The following is an 18,207-nucleotide window of genomic DNA, read 5'->3' as shown; positions in this document are numbered from 1 at the left end:
GGATCAACCGATGCAATCCGGGATCGACGTATCCTGTCTCCATGGCGAGCGGATCCGCCTTGTCCTTCGACATTTCTTCAGGTTCCTGGTTCAAAGACATCTCGTGCGGCTCGCGGCGCATATATAAGTCAAAACCAGATCGCAAGGTGCATAGCTTGGACAGTCCTTCAGCCAGTAAGGAGGTCGGCCGAAACACATCAAGCATGATGCAGGCACTGGTAAGCTCAATCTGTCCAGCTTTTTCTTCAATCCCTAAAGTCTTCTTAATTCAAATCCCCAAAATCTTCTTTACTCAATTTTCTCATTTCAAGGGATATATAATTTCGTCTTCCATGATTTCTACTTTTTAAGTTTCCGAAAAATGAAAGTCAGTCAAGCAAACAATTAATTATGATAAACCATGTTTCATATATATTGTGTGGATTAAAAAAATTAATTCTTAACGCGAAGTAAATTTTATTTAATTAAATAGAATTTAATTAGTTATAGAAACTAATTCTTTCTCTCTTTGTTGATTAATAATAATTAATTAATTATTAAATTAATATTTAAATTCTTATACTTCATCATTCATCTGCGCACTAAAGTCTTATATGTAAAGTCACGATAAATTATAAAATTATTTTTTAACTATTATGTGCGATGTTAGAAGCGGAGCGAGGTCTTTATTACAATTGATGTTGTTAAACGGTGGGAAGTGAACGTCCATGAGAGTGATATATACGAGTGGGCCTACAATTTATTTGCAAGGATTGTGCTTGCGCTACGCTTGCCGGGCTACTTACTTTTTGTCGAGATATAAAAGCGTTGAAAAATGCACGCGCGCGCGTGTAAAATTCACGGTTCGCAAGAGTGCGATCACTGCGCGTTTTATGGCGACCAAGCCTTCTCGCTAAATGGCACTCTTATCCAACACCGGATAGAACTCGTCTGTTTTTCGCTACACGAATTTTTTCTAGTCAACTTTGCAGGAGCCAGTATGCTACAACTGTTTTACGGCTGTTTATTTAACGTTTATAGTGATTTAAATCATTGGGTACTGTGAACATTATACCATAATACTTTCGAAGAATTCAATTTTAATGTTGGTTATTTAAATGTGAACACAGACGTTTTGTTTTTCAAGCATGTAAACTAATATATGCAATGTAGCGATTTTTCAAATTTTTGATTATTAATTTGTATAAAAATTTTTTTTATTCAACGTCGATGTTTTATCATCTTGTTTCATAATTTTGTTTAATTATTTACTTAACAATGATATTTATTAATAATATTAACGCAACATATTTTTTGAAAATTAGAATAATTTTTTAATTATTTAATTTATTTAATTAAAATAAATTTTTCAATTATTGTTATTATTTTTTTTACAATAGGAGAGATTTAGTTATTACATTTTATCAGTTTATTTTATTGTATCTGTTTCTTCTGTCCCAATTTTTTTAACAAATTGCGCCTAGAAATTTGCAGACAGAAGAATTTGTCTTCTGGTCCGATTGTCAGTCATGAAACGTCGCATCGACTGGTTTAAAATGAAAATGTAGATCAGAGTCGTTGACTTTTTTTCGACTTGCCACTTGCATAAAGGGCCGATCGCGCTCTTTTCTCCGGTGTCTGTCGTCACTTCTTCAGGCCTTATTGGATCGTAAAGAGAGGCTGGCTCGAGAGGCTCATGCAAATATATAAGCTCATTCCCCCCTTCCCTTCCGATTTCACACGTGCTGTCCCTGCGTTTACCGATATCGGGCGTAAAATTCGTCGTCGAACATTTCGCCGCAAGAACCGTCTGCTCTCATCTCTCTCCCGGAGGAGATACTCTAAAATTCCCGATGCGGCTCTTGAAAAGGCGAATCCGAAAAAATGCACGACGGTAGTCGGTAGTCGCGCAAATAAATCCACTATCGCGACGATCGCATTCGAGATGAGTCCCGAGGACGAGCGCATTGTTCTCGCGTGCGCTTCGGATAAAGCGCATCCGACCGAACTTTCTGCCACGCGAAGCGTACAAACGTGCGTGCAACGAATATCATACCGTTCTGTTGCGTATTGTTGCCTCTTCGCGGCTGTCAGACGTCGATTAACGGGACATTGCTCGCGAGAAGCGAAGCCGAGATCGTTCTTTAATCCCGAAATGATCGTAAGGATGTCGGATTGTTAATGGCGAACGTATTAAACTCATTAATACAGAGAGAACAAGGAAAAAATATCGCTCTACAATTTTACTCGGAAGGAGACTGCGTTCTTTCTGAAGAGACAGAACTTAAATCCTGATTAGATTATTTATTTATTTATTGAAGAATAAATGAGAAAGAAAATAATATGATTAACAAAGAAATCAAATTTTGAAAAGCAGGAAAATTCAAGTCGAAGAATATTTATAAACAGAATTAAATAGACTATTAAGATAAAATAGATATTTAATATTAAGAATTAAATAGATATTAAGATTTAATTTTAGCAACGAAATTAAATTTTGAAAGACAAAAATTCAAGTCAATAGTTTGTAGATAGAATTAGATGGATTATAAAATTCAAATATTTGAATTTTTCTTTAATATACAAGATATTTTGATTGAACAATTAGACAAGATGAAGTCAACGCGAATTAATATCGCGATTAAAGGATAATATCAGTATATCGAAAGTCACTATGTACTTCGTTTATTTCAACGTCGACGATTTCCGCGTATTTGCGGCGAGAATAAGAATCTCGTTCTTCCCTCGTAGATTCCAGTTTTCGCGATCCTCGGCGTGGCGACAAGCGCGCAGCTGACCCTGCTGCCCTACGCCTATCTGGCGAATCCGCTTCCGGTGTACCATCAGTCGCAGGACACGCGCGCCGGGGTGCACGCATACAGTTACGCCGGCGGCCCGTCCGCGAAGGAGGAAGTCCGGGGTCTCGACGGGGTCACGCGTGGCTCCTACAGCTACATAGATGCACACGGTATCCTGCAATCCGTCTTCTACGTCGCCGACGAGGGTGGCTTCCGCGTCGCAGCGACGAATCTGCCGGTCGACGGCGACCTGCCGACAGGCGAGCCGGTCCTGTTAAGCAAGAACGTCCTACAGGAAGACGCGAAGACTAGAACCGCTGGGGAGGAGGCGGAGCGCACGAGCCGCAGGAAGCGCAGCGTCGAGGCATCGACCGATAATCAAGATCAGGCAGAAAATTCAAGTTCCCAAGACTCGGCGAACGCCTCGCCCAAGAGTTCTCACGAGTTTCCAGCGCAGGAGAAAAAGGCGGATGCTGATCAGGCTAATCACGGCGCCGCGGCATCCGTCATCGCGCCTGTCATCGGACTCTCGGACTCGATTCTACTCCCGAGATTGATCGGCGCGGCGACTTCCTCTCAAAACCGCGTCGATGTTCACGATAACGTTCGCTTGAAGGCCGTTCAACCCGTCGAGACCATTGGAGTCCTATCGGCACCAGCTTACGAGACGGTGGTCCTTCCAAGTCAAGTGCCTCTGGCGGTCTCCCAAAGTCGAGTTCAAGTGTACGACAATCTTCGCGCCGAGACATCGGAGAAACTCGCTAAAGACGCGATCCAACCAGAAACATCGACGATAACCGCGATCAATCTCAGACCGCTTCCAGTTCTGCCCACTCTTCCCGATTACAATGAGAATCGAATCCAGCTTCACAAGAGTCTCGAACTGGAAGGTTCGAATCCCAAGAACGCCGTGAAGCTCGACGCGGTGCCGTTGGCGATTGTCAAGACCCCGGTGCCAGCGATTTCGACTGTCATCAAGGAAGAAGCACCGGTCACCGCCGACTCCAGCCAGAGCAAGACCCAGATTCATCGCGACGCCAAGCTCGAAGTAGCTGTGCCGATCGTGAGCGGACCTACCGTGTACCTGGCGACTTCCTATGTTCAACCGATCGCCGCCTGGCCGATCTTGGCAACTCCCCTCGCTCAATCTTCTCAATATCGTAGTCAGATACATTCCAACGAAAAAATCGAGCTGACGAAATAAGGGTGTCAGGATTTACTTCGGGCATCTCATTTATTCTCACGATACTTTTCGATGAACCTGATTGACTCGATCCATCAGATCCTCCTGTCTTTCATTCATAAGCAGTTTATAATTTTTTTTAGTTTGTCTTTTTTAGTCTCTCTTTTACAAGATGGATTCGAGATAAATTTACAAAAATTCTATAAAAGTTTTTTCCAAATAATTATAATTTATATTATCTTTTTCACGGCTGTTTAAATTAATATTGTATAATATTATACGTTGAAGGAGATATTTTATCGTAAAACTTTTTATCGATCATAAAAAATATTAAACTCTTTGAGGGTTTAAAATAGTTTTAAGCGGATCAATTACTTGCATCGTGCTCAAAATATTAGGCTAAGGCGTCTTCAGCGAGAGTTCTACGAACGATCGATCGATGACTAGGTTGCTCGTAGTAGCTCGCTGTATCATCATCATTATTATTGTTCGTTCTCGCTGTGTCATTTTCCAATGTAATACAAGCATTTCTAACATTCTTGTATTAAATTATTCGATTACATGATTCATATCGATTCATGAAAAGCGTCCATCTCGTGCGTATAAATTATTACCCTCTTTCACACACATAAAAAAACATATAAACATTTAAGTCTAGTTTAATCGAATTCCCTTCGCTCGAATGTTCGATAGCGTCAATTTTCGTGCGAGAATTTAATAAATAAATTGAACTGTCCGGCTCTATCTAACAAGCGAACTTCCTGTGACCTCACGGGTCATATAATCGAGCGCACGTTTATTCAAAGAAATCTCGCGGATCCGAATCGCGGTTTTAATTAGCCAGCACGTCGTGCCCGATTCGTTCCCTTTCAACGTACGCGAAATTTACATCACAATATCCTCGGGCTGGTGTATATTCTCTCATTATCCGGCCGCGCGGCGACGATTTGTCGCCGTCGTGTCGCTCCCTCGCCCAAGATGGAACGGAAATCGCGACCTTGACTTCGGATCCTCCCTTCGCGAACGTCGCGAATACATTATGGCGATAAAACTTTCATGTGTGGATATCGCGAGTCCGTCCGAGTAACGACGAGATTAACGGGGATCTCGGAGAGATCCCCGCCGCGAGAGTGTCCCTGTGCACTTATACGTGTCTTCATGACGGGGATTTTTCCGGGGAGTCGCGTGTTTGCACATGCTGGAGAGAAACATCCTCGATGGGATTATTTTCCACAGGTGGTGCGGAATTCTTCATGCACGCTCGCTTGAATTTTACGAGCGGGATATACGCTTACTCTTACATAGATGTGACCGTCGAGCGCTTCGATTTATACACACGAGTCTTGACTTTTAAGTCTTTTTAATCTGCGATTTCTCGAAAGAGGAACGAGACATTTATAACTTTATACGGAATCAGAGATATTCTATTTTATATAAATACTTATTCGTTTTTTTCAACATTTATTACGTTGAAATCGTAGTCAAATCTAGACAAATATGTTATATGCTGTTAATAATAAATATATTATTAATAATAATAGCTGCTAATTATATGTATTTTTTTAACGAAATGAATTGTATCGCTTCTTTTTTATATTCACTTGTTCGGAATAATTCTCGTAATTATCGAAGTCGAAATTCATTAATTTTACACGCCAACTGTCTTTTCAAACGTCAACTGTCAAATTGTAAAATACCAGATATTGCGCCGGGCCATTGCTGCTTCCTCGAATTACAAACAATCGTAATGCACATAATGCAATATGCAGACATTGATGTGTTTGTTTTGAAAATGCCTTCGAAGGTATTCATGATGCGCCGTGAATGTATATATACGTGCTCGTTTATGAAAATGAGGTTCGCGGATTAGGGCAACGAGCAGACAAACGAGTATCCCAGCGGGAGAAGATCGCGATCAAGATCCGAATCGGATTCGATCAAGAAGCATCTGCCACGAAATCCGATGTAACATTGCTCGTGAACCCTCTCGAACTTTTCTCGACTCGATCCGCGGGGATTATTTTCGCGTACTTTGCGTGGGCACGCATAACGGATAGTCCGCGAGAAGGTCCTTGAAACGTTGCGTAGATTACATCGGATCGGCCATCGTGGTGCGCAAGTAATATTCCTTTATTGTCGAACCTAGTGCCGCCCCTCGCGTATTAGCCTTAATAAAATGCCGGTATAAATTCTCGGATCTTTTTTCGCAACGCGCGCGGTTAATCGCGCGGATATCTGTAGCGCGAGAGTGGTAAATGCGAAATAATAATGGTCGCTGTAAATCATGCGCGGTTCCCCAATATTTCTATCGGGACTTGGGGAGATAAATGTAACGCAATACGCGACGCAAAAATGGAATTGCCATAAACCCACGCGGATACTTTGTCCCTTAGGATATTATACATATTGCTCGCATATAAAGGGGAGAGAGAGAAGAAGCGAATGATATCTGGATCAGTTTCAGGAATATTATCTCATATAAGGCTATTTCGGATTTAAGAAAATTAAAAAATATTAAATTTAATTTATATAATATTTTTATTTATTTATTTATATAATATTAGATTTTAATTATAAATTTTATATAAATTTTATATAAATTTTATATAAATTTTATATAAATTTTATATAATATATATATGCTAGATTTTTTTTTATTATTAGATTATAAGAAATATTAAATTGAAGAAAATATGGTTATATATCTGATGAAATTTGAATTCGAGATATCACAAAATGAGAAGACAAAACTTTTCGATTCTCCTATTGGAAACTTGCTGAATCTCAAATAATATAGACTCAGATATGTCTGATCTCGTATTTGACAGTTTGACAAATGACATTTGACACATGTAAAATATAATGAATTTTAACTATGAAAATTACTCTAAAAAGAATCAATGCAAGTCACTTTACTAGAAAAATAAAATAAGTTATTTTTATCAGTAACACACACTTTAAAATTACAATTGTCTGCGCCAAATTCGAATCATGCGTTCGCTGAACTTATGCTCGATATACGATATCGAGATCTATCCCTCGGGAAAAATTCGTTTTCGTCCGTACGAAGCGATCACGATGCATCAAGATGGGACGGACAGGCGGAAGAAGGTGAAAACGGACACGACGATTCGCATCCGCGATAATAGAAACGTCCAGCACGTATAGCGTACACATACGTAGGCATTCGCGACGATAAGGGCAACGCGTACACATACGTTAGGTCGCGGATAACGCGCGTCCGCAGATGGTCCGTGCCCGATAAAATGGCGGATAATGATTACCGAGGCGATTCGACCTCGAGTATGCACGTACGTACGTAGGCTTTTAGATTATATTCGCACTTGGTGTCACGCGAGAGACGCGATAGGGCGCTCGATGTTTATGTCCGAGATTACGTTTCCGCGTGCATTCACCGAAATAGAGCTCGTCGATGGCGCGTAAACTTGCGTCCCTTCCAAGTGGCTAGACGCGAAGACCTACAATAAACGTACTTGAATACGGTGTGGTTGACTCGAGGGACACTCGAGCCGCAGACCAGAACCATATATGTGACTTCACTGCTGCGACTTCACTGAACAAAAATTGATTTGATGAAATAAAAATAAAACGAGTAATAAATTAAGATGATAAAAATTAAATTAAAATATTTAATTAAGGAATTTACTTATATAAAATGTGAATTAAGCTCTTTAATTTACTGACATGTGAAAGAAAACAGAGAGGGAGAAAGAGAGAGAGTGTATCATATAATTAATTGTTAAATTATTCTCTCGTGCTATTTAATGCAGAGTATGTTATTCACGCATATATTACACATATGTATGAAAATGGCTGAAATAATAGGACGAAAAAAAAAGAAATGTCTTCTCCCACACGTTGCAATATCTCTCCATAAGTCTAGCGTACGATACCGACGATATGAGAAAATTAATCTTACGTGCGCCTTCTCGTAGACAATCTCACGTCACGATCTATGTGTGATCCACTTTTCCTTATCTGCGGCATGAAAATATCGCGAATCAGTTATCTGCTCTGGACAGTAATTATACTTTAAATCACCAGTTTCCATGATCATTAATGCTTCGTATCGATTCCACAAGCCGAATATTTATTTCACGATAACGAAACGTTGATTACTCCTGGTAATAAAAATCACAGTAGATTCTATCACGCACAAGCCTCCCCAAAGAGAGGGAAAAAAATACAATTAACATCGATATTAACAACATAAATTAAAAGAAAAGAAACGAGTTTTGTAAAAATCTCTTCAAAATCTCTGGTGTACAAATTATTATATTATTATAAAATCGAAGAAATACCTCGGCATTTGTACTTCCGAATACGCTTAACAATCATGCGTATATCCCCTAATAATAAATAGCGGTAATAAATATTTCGCGACTCTAATGAGATAACTACTTACGACTAAGCGAGATATTAAGGATAGTCGGAATACAATACTTATTAAAGTATCGCGATCGATCTTAATTGATCACCGGCCGTTCCTCGCGGCCAGCACGCGCAACCTTGCACCGCTTATCGTTACGTGCGCGCGTTAAGGCCTCCTCTCGTGGGAGGCAGGCCGATAAAAGCGGCCCGGAGTAGCCGGGGTGCCCGGGCAATCAGCAAATGGAATCGTTAGTTAGTCCCTTAGTAATCTTCGATCGGACGTTAGTTCCTTCTTGTAGTACACGCTCACGGCCAACGATCGTGATTCACGATCGCGTTCGAGCCACCCTAGGATCTCGCGCGCGCGCGCGCGCGCGTCTCGACTAATTAGCATATTATTTATCGCCCTTTTATAATTGCCTGCGCGAATTTTCGTAGCAGAAATAACCGCGCCCGCTGGCGATTTATGTCGGGAGTCTAATTTGATTAGACTCCCGGACATGATTGTATGCGTGCCTCGTATCCGGTGTACGTTGTCGAGGTCTCGAGAAGGGAGGGAATTTATTGGGAATCGTATTATCGCGTTTCTATCTCGGAGCCGTCCCACGTCGTCGATATATATAATTATGAATACTTTTTTTCCGCGCCTTCTAAAAATGACTCCGCTGACGATGCGCGGAATGTGCGGGGGAGTTCGCGATTCGCGCGAGTTATTTCAGCCGCCTGTCACGGCTGTCGGTCTTAGGGGAAGATTTTACGGGTCGTGCTCGTAAATCAGGCTGTTCCCGGCAACGCGAAGAGACGGATCTATTTATATTCGATGTCGTTGGCGCGATGCGCGTTTTACCCGGATCAAAACTGGCGTTGCATTCTTACTGCGGTTTGTGCAGTGGTGCGTGGACGGATGAAATCTGGAAGATATCAAAATGTACTCGTATTCGTTTTAAAGAATTGGTAGATTAACGGAAAATTGACGATAGAAACTTTGTAAATGGCTCTGTAAAGTTTTTGACGGCCAGAAAAATTTAATTTTTAAGTCTCATCTTTTTATCAGAAATTGCGATACATATGTACGTAGACAAAAAGGATAATAAATAATATATATAATAAATAAAATATAATAATATATAATAATAATATATAATAATATATAATAATAATATATAATAAATAATATATAATAAATAAATAAAATTATATAATAATAACAAATAAAATTATATAATAATAATAAATAATATATACAATAATAAATAATGTGTATTAGTTGATATATGTATTCGTAGTGGAAATCTTAATGTGAAATATTTATCAATAAATATTTTTTTTCGTCAATAATTTATACTTTATCGTTAGAAATAGAAAAATTGTACGATGCTGGCAAACGTCCTGTTAGGCACCACTGTACGAGAAGTGAGTCAACGATCTCCGAGGCGAGTGAGCAAGAAAAATTCTCCGGCTTTCCGTAAAAGGCGAAGCCGAATATCCTGTAGACGTATCCTGTTTGTGCGAAAATACGGGAATAATATTATGTACGAGAAAAATATATACGGATGCACCGGGACTGTGGCATGTATCAAAATCGTCGTATCAAAATCGTCGTATCAAAATCGCATGACACGCGCAAAAAAGGTGAGGCGGCTGCGGGAGAATATCAAATTCTTACACCGATGTTTGGCAAAGCTAAGAAAACGGACGGAAAGAGAAACGAGAATTTTGCCATCGAGAAACATACTTGTTCAATGAGCAAAATGTAAGGGACGAGATACGTAGTTCGTACGTAAACAATGAGTAAAACGTAAACGTCGGGAAATGTAATATTTACTAGATGATAGGTGGATGTTGTGTACCCAGTGGTAGATGGACATTTTATGTACACAAAGCTGTGTACTTAAAAGCTTGCCTATTACAAGTAGAATTGCTGTCCGGATATTGACCGCTGGAGGCAGCATTATTACTATGAAAGTATCAATAAGAAATAAAATAGATTAGATGCTCTCCAAAATCATTTGCGACGGTAAAATATTATAATGATAAGAAAAAAATTACAATAAATATAATAAATTAAATTTAATAATAAATTTAATAATAAAATAAAAATCACGTTATCTCTCTTTTCAACATAATTCTTTTGAGAGAAATTTTTAAATTTGTAATTTGCGAAATTCTAAATAAAACAAAAGTTGATATACACTGTAGCTAATAAGATGAAGTTGCCATTCATCTTCGGCCGTGTCGAAATACTGAATTGCAAATTTTTCTTTACAACGATTTAAGGATGTTTTGTATGTACAATCCCAGCAAAAAGTAGCTGAAAATCAATATTGACGAATATATCCACTTTTGGTGTATTTTGAGTTTGAGAAATTGCGTGGAATATTACAATTTGATCTTAGTTACAGTGCAGAGATGTATTTTTTAATATTTATTGCGTTTTTACTGAAATATTCCGAATTTTGTTAATCGAAATGATTAACTTTTGGCAGAGAATTTCGCCTTGTGTCAGATATATGGCTAATTTCATTGAATTATATTTAATATCTTTTTAACCAGTTAGTACTTGTATAATATTATTTGACCAAATATTTCCTCTGTATCTAAACTACACTTTTGCAAATTTTAAACAAATTCTGAATATTATTTCCATGTGTTTTTGTCATTTGAATCGACGTGGTTATACGTTTTCCATAAGAACACATGTTAATTCGGTGCAAATTAAAATCCTTATAACTTGTGAACGCTTTAGTGAATCGATTTAAAAATTGTACTGAAGATTCTAAACATATGTAAGGACATTCTGTACAATTTTCATTAAATTCTCAATATTTTGAAAATAGGTACAAAACATCCTTAACAGATCGGTGCATCCATAGGCGTTCTAACCATATATATCGCGATTTGAGAAGTTGAAAGAAAGGGTTTCGCGCTGCTGATCTTTATTCCGGAAGGAGAACTTTTAACGAATGGAATATGAGAGAGTTTTTGCAATGCTAGCTCTTCCTAAACTAAGAATAAGTTTGTAATTACGCTATAAATTTGTAATTAAGCTATAAGAATATTAATGGCGATTAACGACGTAATAATTACTCCATGTGGCATTGAAATTATTGTCGATAGGTTCTGTCAATAATGGGAAACTTATGATGATAGTAAAAGTAGCTTCGCGAAACTGGACGGCAATTTGAGGACATGAATTTTGAAATCATGGAAGTCGTTTGCGTCTTTAAATAGCGCGAACGAAAACTACTCGAGAAATTACAGGAGAAAGGCAAGAAATAATAACTGTATATATTTTTCTAATAAATATTAAATTGAATATTATTATTAAATATTAGAATTTTACTTAATATTGGATCTTTATTTATTATCATTGAATAGTTAATTATTAAATATTAAATATTGAAATTTTTATTTTTATTTATTGTTGGAAGAATTTTTTAAAAATATAATAAATCACGAGAAAAGGATTGAAAGATGTATTTAATAGAAGAAAGTCAGTGTATGTGTTCGTATTGCTAATTGATGCGTATAACTCGTACTTTAAAAATGATATATAATTATTCGTGAAATTATGATAAAATTCGAAATTACAACGTCTGATTTATTTTAATAAGATACTAAACTAGTTTGAATCTTTTAAAGCTGACTCCGAGAGAGATAATAGATTGGATTCCTCTCTCTTTTTCTCTCTTTTTCCTTACATACCGAGGGAATTGATAGTTACCATTGTTTTTGTTCCACGGGGGGGTTGATTTAGGATCACTGCGTCGTCTCGTCGTATTCTCAACAGAATTGCATTGCCATATGTATGTGCGGCTGGATAGTCCGCTCTACGAGTGCCATTTAATGCGAGATGAGAAACAGAGAGAGAGAGAGAGGGAAGGAGAAGGCCCGTTTAGTGCCAATGTCAAAACCAACGCAACACCGCCTACGTGCTCGTGTGTTGTCGGCGAAAGAAGTCTCCTCTCATCGTCGGCGGCGACTTGTTGCGCGAGCGAACACATGAGTAATTCCATCGGAATTGATGAACTCGTTACGCTCATATCGTTCCCTTACATCGTCGGATTAAGCGTGCCGGCCGTAAATTCGCAGCGGGCATTATTTATGCGATCGTCGGTGTCGAGAGACAGCGGCAGCGGCTCTCGAGGAGGCCCCTGCGGCCGCGTCCTGGACCTTCCCTAAAGAGATGCCACCTCTCGCCGCCCTTTAATTGCATTCGCAGTTAATTGCGTTCGTTTCTATTTGCCCTACCGACTTCGATCTTTGTCGAGAGCGCGAACGTCACTTATAATCCCTCGAAGCGTTTAATCTTGCTCCATATCTCGTTGAAAGCTATGCTTTTGTCATGGATGGTTTCATTAGATGCGACGAGTTTAAAAGTTCCGACAGTATCCTTTGTAATGAAATCTTCCATCATGACGCATTTATGAAAAAATATAAATTATGATTTAAAAAAAATATATATATATATAAATAGGAAAAAATAGGTAAAAAATGAAAATTAATAAAATTTTAATATAAAATTGTATATATAATTATTTTAATGTATTTAAAAATTATATATCATAATTAATTATTTAATTATTATTAAGTAATTATCATTAATTATTTAATGTTAATTAAATATAAAATAATTATAATTAACACATGGTAGATTGCAAAGAAGTTGAAAAATATTTCACAAATAGATACGTCTCTCGAAATTACTTCGTTTATCGGATTCTCCCCAAAGAAAATTAATTTCTTGAAAAATACTGCAATTGCATAATTTTTATTTTACCGATTAATTATCGTTCATTGTCGTTTTCAGGACGAATTATTTAGATTATTATATGAAGATTTGATTCGCGATGGAAAAACGATTTTGCGCGAACTACTCTCGAGAGAGATTCATCTTGGATACGTTTAAATGTGTTATGGCGTTGTGTAATAGCTAGTATATTTGCATTGGTATGCGCAAGACCATCTCTTCCGTCCATTACATGCCCTCCAATGTCACTTTGTAGCTCGTAATCACACGTGCGGTTATCGTCTTAGCATTGTGACGTGACGAGGCGCAGATTATTACGTATTTGGATAAGGAATACAGAGTAACTAGCAATAATGCACTCGGGATAATCTGATGAAGATCGCGCAAGTAAAAGCCCGCATAAATTATGCGCGTGTCTGATTAAAACCGTGATAAGATATGCAAACGCGACGATAACAAACTATCAAAGATTATCAGTTGTAATCCAATGATAATTTCAACGTCAATATCAATCCTGAACAGAATTTTGAAAATTAATTTAAATAAGTTGTTTTACACACACGATATATAATACAAAAAAATTTATGTTTATTGATTCTTTTCAAGAGAATTAACTCAGAAAAATTTTATTTTCAGGCAAGAAGATTCATTTGAACATCTATACAAGTTTAATAAAGTCACTCGCCGCCGATAAAATAATTTATACTTATTTATAACTAATTTATTATAAATAATATTATAAAATAATTTATTTATTATTAATATTATTTATTTAAGTAATATTAAATTACAACAAATGAAGCCCACAGTACTTTCTGCGAGGAAAAGACTTAAAATCCAATCAGCGAATTATCTCTCTACGTGGCAGCATCACCTCTGTTACGATCGCCCTATGCGTTCATTCTTATTACATGGGGCGCGTCGAAAAATGCGCATCCTTGGCGGACGCGTTTGGTGGCCGGAATGCGCGAAAGATCGACACACACGGCTCGTATTCAGCGCCAATAAATATTGATTTATCGGTCTGGAAATCGAGCGCGGGGTGATTTGCGACCGCGGGCAACTGGACCCGGGCCCTAGGGCCCCGCGAGCGCGTTCCGTGCCCCGTAGGGCCCCGCTAGGGCCCCGGTGCACGCGAGACGCTAGGTGGGGAACCACCGTAAACCTCCGCGCGCGCGGCTGATCCACGGGATCCTATATAAGAGGATGCGACCGAGAGCTTACACTCCGAGAGCTCTCACATCCGTTATCCGACTCTCACCGGGATTACCCTGGACGAGCGAGGAAAAAAAGTCGCGATCGGAGGGACCTGATCCACACGATCGATTAACGATTCATCAACGATCTGATTCACCCGAGGATGATCATGATACTCGTGAGTGCGAACCCCAATTTTACATATGCGCGAATTTTCACGCTTATCGAGTAATTAGAGAAAGATTAATGATAGTCGAATGTAATTTATGTTTAATATTGCAAGATCAGCAAAGTTTATTTCGCTAGCGTGCCCTTTGACTAATTTAAAGTTAATTTCGGGGAGCTTGCAAAGAAAGAGAGAGGTCTCGTGGGCTCCCTAATTTAAGTTCATGTCATGTCTCTTCGTGATACGCGAATAAACTTTTAGCATTTTACTCTTGTTCGATAAACGAGCAGGATAAATAAAATTAAAGTTTTACGCAATTCAATTTGCCGCGTCCCGATAAGAATTCAACGTTAAAGGAGAAACCCTCGACACACATTTGCAACTGTATCGAGTCTACGTTACTTAATTATTCGTGCATATTTTAAGACAAGATCCATATTAATGTCAACAACCGCTCTTGCACCGAATGCATAGAAATCAGGATGCGCGGCGATCAGCGCCGTCCCGGTAATAACTATTGATTTGAACGAACCGCGATATGCGGTTGCGATTATTTATTAACGATCCAAGTCCTGGATTTCTCGTTTTTCTTATTCACAGGCGATTTTGTGCAGTCTCGTCGTCGGACGAGCCATCGCTTCGCCGATCGCCAACGTCTGGCTGAGTCCGATACCGGCTCTTTCGCCACTGAGACAGTTTCACATGCAAGACGGATCGGGGTCTTATCAATATTCTTTCACGGGTCCCCATCATGCCAAAGCGGAATCTACTTTGAATGGTGTAACGCAGGGTGGTAAGTCCTAGTTTCATGCATTTTAATCATTCTTTCCTATATTATAATATTAAAGAATTTCTAGAATATTTTATATTATATAAAATATATATACTAAATAATAAAATAATATATATATATAAATATATAAATAATATATATAATAATTTATTATAATATATATTATTATAATATAAATAATATATATAATAATTTATTATAATATATATATAATAATATACAATAATATATATAATAATTTATGATGTATAATAATAAATTAAATAATATATATATAATAATTTATTATGTATAATAATATTTAAATAATATGTTATATATAATAATTTATTATAAATGATACGTATGTTACGTTACATAAGGTGAAATTTTTTTTATTTGTCGTGTCAACGATAAGTGCGATTCGCTTTCGCGATCCAAGATGCATGCCGCGAGTGCATAAATGGAATGCATTCTTTTGCGAAGTGTATTACAAGAGGAGCATTACCGGCCTACGTTCACGAAAGAATCTTTCACTAATCGCTAACATGACGTAAGAAAGACGCCCATACGTGTCGCATGCTCGTCTCTGCAAATTTCCTCGAATGACAATGCGCGGTTGCATGTTTGAATCGCTCGTTTCTCGATGCAATGTGATGACTCACGATACGATGCGCATGCAATGTATTATAACGTGAAATTGTATGTAATCACTAAATATGGAATATCTATCTCTATTAATGTTATTTTATATATATAAATACTAATTAATAGTAGCGTTTATTGGAGTAAATAATACGTATTAATATGGTAAACGTAGCATAATTTGCATCGCAGCTATATTTGTCCCAAAAGCATCGTCTGACATTTCCTAGATAATACAATAGTGCCGTTTATCAAAGGACATTATCTCTACGTTTCCTTTAGGATACTCCTACATCGATGCAAATGGTATTTTGCAAACGGTCTCGTACACGGCAGACGATGAGAACGGATTCAGGGTCAGCGCGAGCAATTTACCGCAACCTCCAAAGGATGAATTGCAAACGATACAAGACACGCCAGAAGTGGCCGCGGCGAAAAGGAATCACCTCGAGGAATTGCAAAAGTCGCAACAGACCAATTGGCAGGATCAGAATCTCTTGTCGTATAAAATCCTGCCGTCATACTTCAGCTTCGCTCAAATCCAGCAAGATGGAAATGGCAAAACTGGACTGAACTCGCAAGAAACGCAAGTAAGTTGCGGTTTTGTCAATATTTCAATCAAACTTCAGTTACAAGAAAGCGATAATAAAATCCGATCATATGTTCTTCTAAAAAAAAAACATTAAAAAAATTTAAATGGGCAATTTTAATACATCATGATTGCTACAGATTTGATATGCATATTAAAAATCGTTACAGTAATGTTTTAAGTAATACAGAAGCTTTACGTAAAAGTTCAATAATTTTTTATTTAACTTTTCTTAGAGCACAAAGAATCCGTTCTTGCTGTCAAGATCGGAGGCAGAAAGAATCAACGTCCCTAAGCCGGATCCAAGTCTCTCGAAGATATCGCCTACGTCTTCGAGTCCCACCATCATCTCGTCATCACCCACTTCGGCATCATTAAAGGAGAGTACTCTTCTCAAGCGCGATCAACAGGCGCAAACGTCTTCTAATCAGAATGCGTTGCAGCATGCGGGAAAGTTTGTATCACTTGCCGCGAATATCCAGAGACCGGTAGCCATGCCTACGTCCTACGTATTTCCGGTGGTGCCTTATAGATTTCTTCATAGTTCGCTGCATCATACCCAGGACTCCCTGGGCCAATATGATTACAGTTACACCGGGGATTCGAGCGCCAAAACCGAATCCAGATCGCTCGACGGTACCACTAGAGGAGCCTATAGTTATATCGATCCCAATGGAATTCTTCAGCAGGTGCATTACATCGCTGATCATAATGGATTCAGGGTCTTGGCAACTAATCTGCCCGAAGCCAAATGATGATGACGTAGGAAATGTCCCGCGGGATGTAAAAGCGTTCGTTTTCGAAAAAAAAGCGATGTTATGTGTACGAGATGTCAAAATATTAATACTTGTAATTTCCATCACTGTATTTTTTCACACTGAACTTTAATCTTGTGAAAAAATTTATTTTTAAACTTGAGGTCTATAAAAAAAACTAAAATATTTCTATAAATTTCGAGCGTGTCAAATAACTCATTTCAATAGAGAAATAAAGCACAAAAAACTAAATTGATGTAGCTCATATATGTATTTAAATGATTTTATTTTTATATAAAATTTTTTTTTTAAATTCATCTACAGATACATTACCTCGTATAATAAATATCGGTGTCGGGAAAGATTTTCGAGAAAAAATAATACGCGAATGCTTCTCGAGTTTGTTCGACAATTATTTTTGTGGAAACGCGAAGGAATAAACTTGATTCGTATTCGAATATCCTCTTAAGACTAACTTTATTTTTTTTGTAACGTTAAGTTTACTTCGTAATTGGTTTATTATCAAATAAATTATTTTACGATATTATAAACATTTTGATCATCCTTAATTAAAACATAAATAATATCGTATTTTTTGTTAATAGATTGCACTTATTGACCATATTTCGTAAATATAAATGAAAAATGCATTTTCTATTATTGTCTTTGTGTACCATCCTCTCATTTTATTGATTTTTTCTATATATACATATATATATAGCCATCTCTAAAATAATATTAAACAGACTTGACATGATTCAATATTTTTATGTGTATAATATTTTTATAGATATTTATATTTTTATTATGTAGTAAAAGATTTTGTTAAAGAAACTAAATTATTATTTTATGGATCTTGAAGTTATCCATATTCTTAATACTTTGTCCTTAATACTTTCGTATCTTTAAACTTAAAATATTTCGACGTTTTGAAGTTTCGCAGCTTGTAAATTCGCAAAAAATACTTTTATACTTTTATAC

At 37.5% G+C, this 18,207-nt stretch overlaps 1 protein-coding gene across 3 annotated transcripts; it reads left to right on the top strand.

The window, feature by feature from the left end:
- The first annotated feature begins 22 nt into the window (after positions 1-22).
- Positions 23-17,876, top strand: LOC145973559 (uncharacterized). Of its 3 annotated transcripts, none has more exons than XM_083103065.1 (4): positions 23-218; positions 15,066-15,258; positions 16,165-16,472; positions 16,708-17,876. In XM_083103065.1, exons 1-4 carry the CDS (start codon positions 42-44, stop codon positions 17,224-17,226), a joined length of 1,197 nt encoding a protein of 398 aa, XP_082959191.1. In that variant the 5' UTR covers positions 23-41; the 3' UTR covers positions 17,227-17,876. The 3 variants fall into 3 exon arrangements, with proteins under 3 accessions (XP_082959191.1, XP_082959181.1, XP_082959200.1); XM_083103074.1 differs by lacking the exon at positions 23-218 and adding an exon at positions 13,917-14,477; XM_083103055.1 differs by lacking the exons at positions 15,066-15,258; positions 16,165-16,472; positions 16,708-17,876 and adding an exon at positions 2,731-4,550 and having other exon boundaries at positions 27-218.
- The last annotated feature ends 331 nt before the right edge of the window (positions 17,877-18,207 follow it).

The sequence above is a fragment of the Camponotus vicinus genome, unplaced genomic scaffold (assembly GCF_025532165.1).
Source record: "Camponotus vicinus isolate PSW18456_S1 unplaced genomic scaffold, iyCamVici1.0 SCAF_1, whole genome shotgun sequence".
Classification (NCBI taxonomy): Eukaryota; Metazoa; Arthropoda; class Insecta; order Hymenoptera; family Formicidae; genus Camponotus; species Camponotus vicinus.
Note: the sequence above shows the minus strand (reverse complement) of the source record. Positions and strands in the feature narration are given on the sequence as shown.

Coding starts and splice junctions, on each gene's coding strand:
- LOC145973559 (XM_083103055.1), top strand. CDS start 42: ATGGCGAGCGGATCCGCCTTGTCCTTCGACATTTCTTCAGGTTCCTGG. Junction 219..2,730: donor CAAGCATGATGCAGGCACTG/GTAAGCTCAATC, acceptor CTTCCCTCGTAG/ATTCCAGTTTTCGCGATCCT.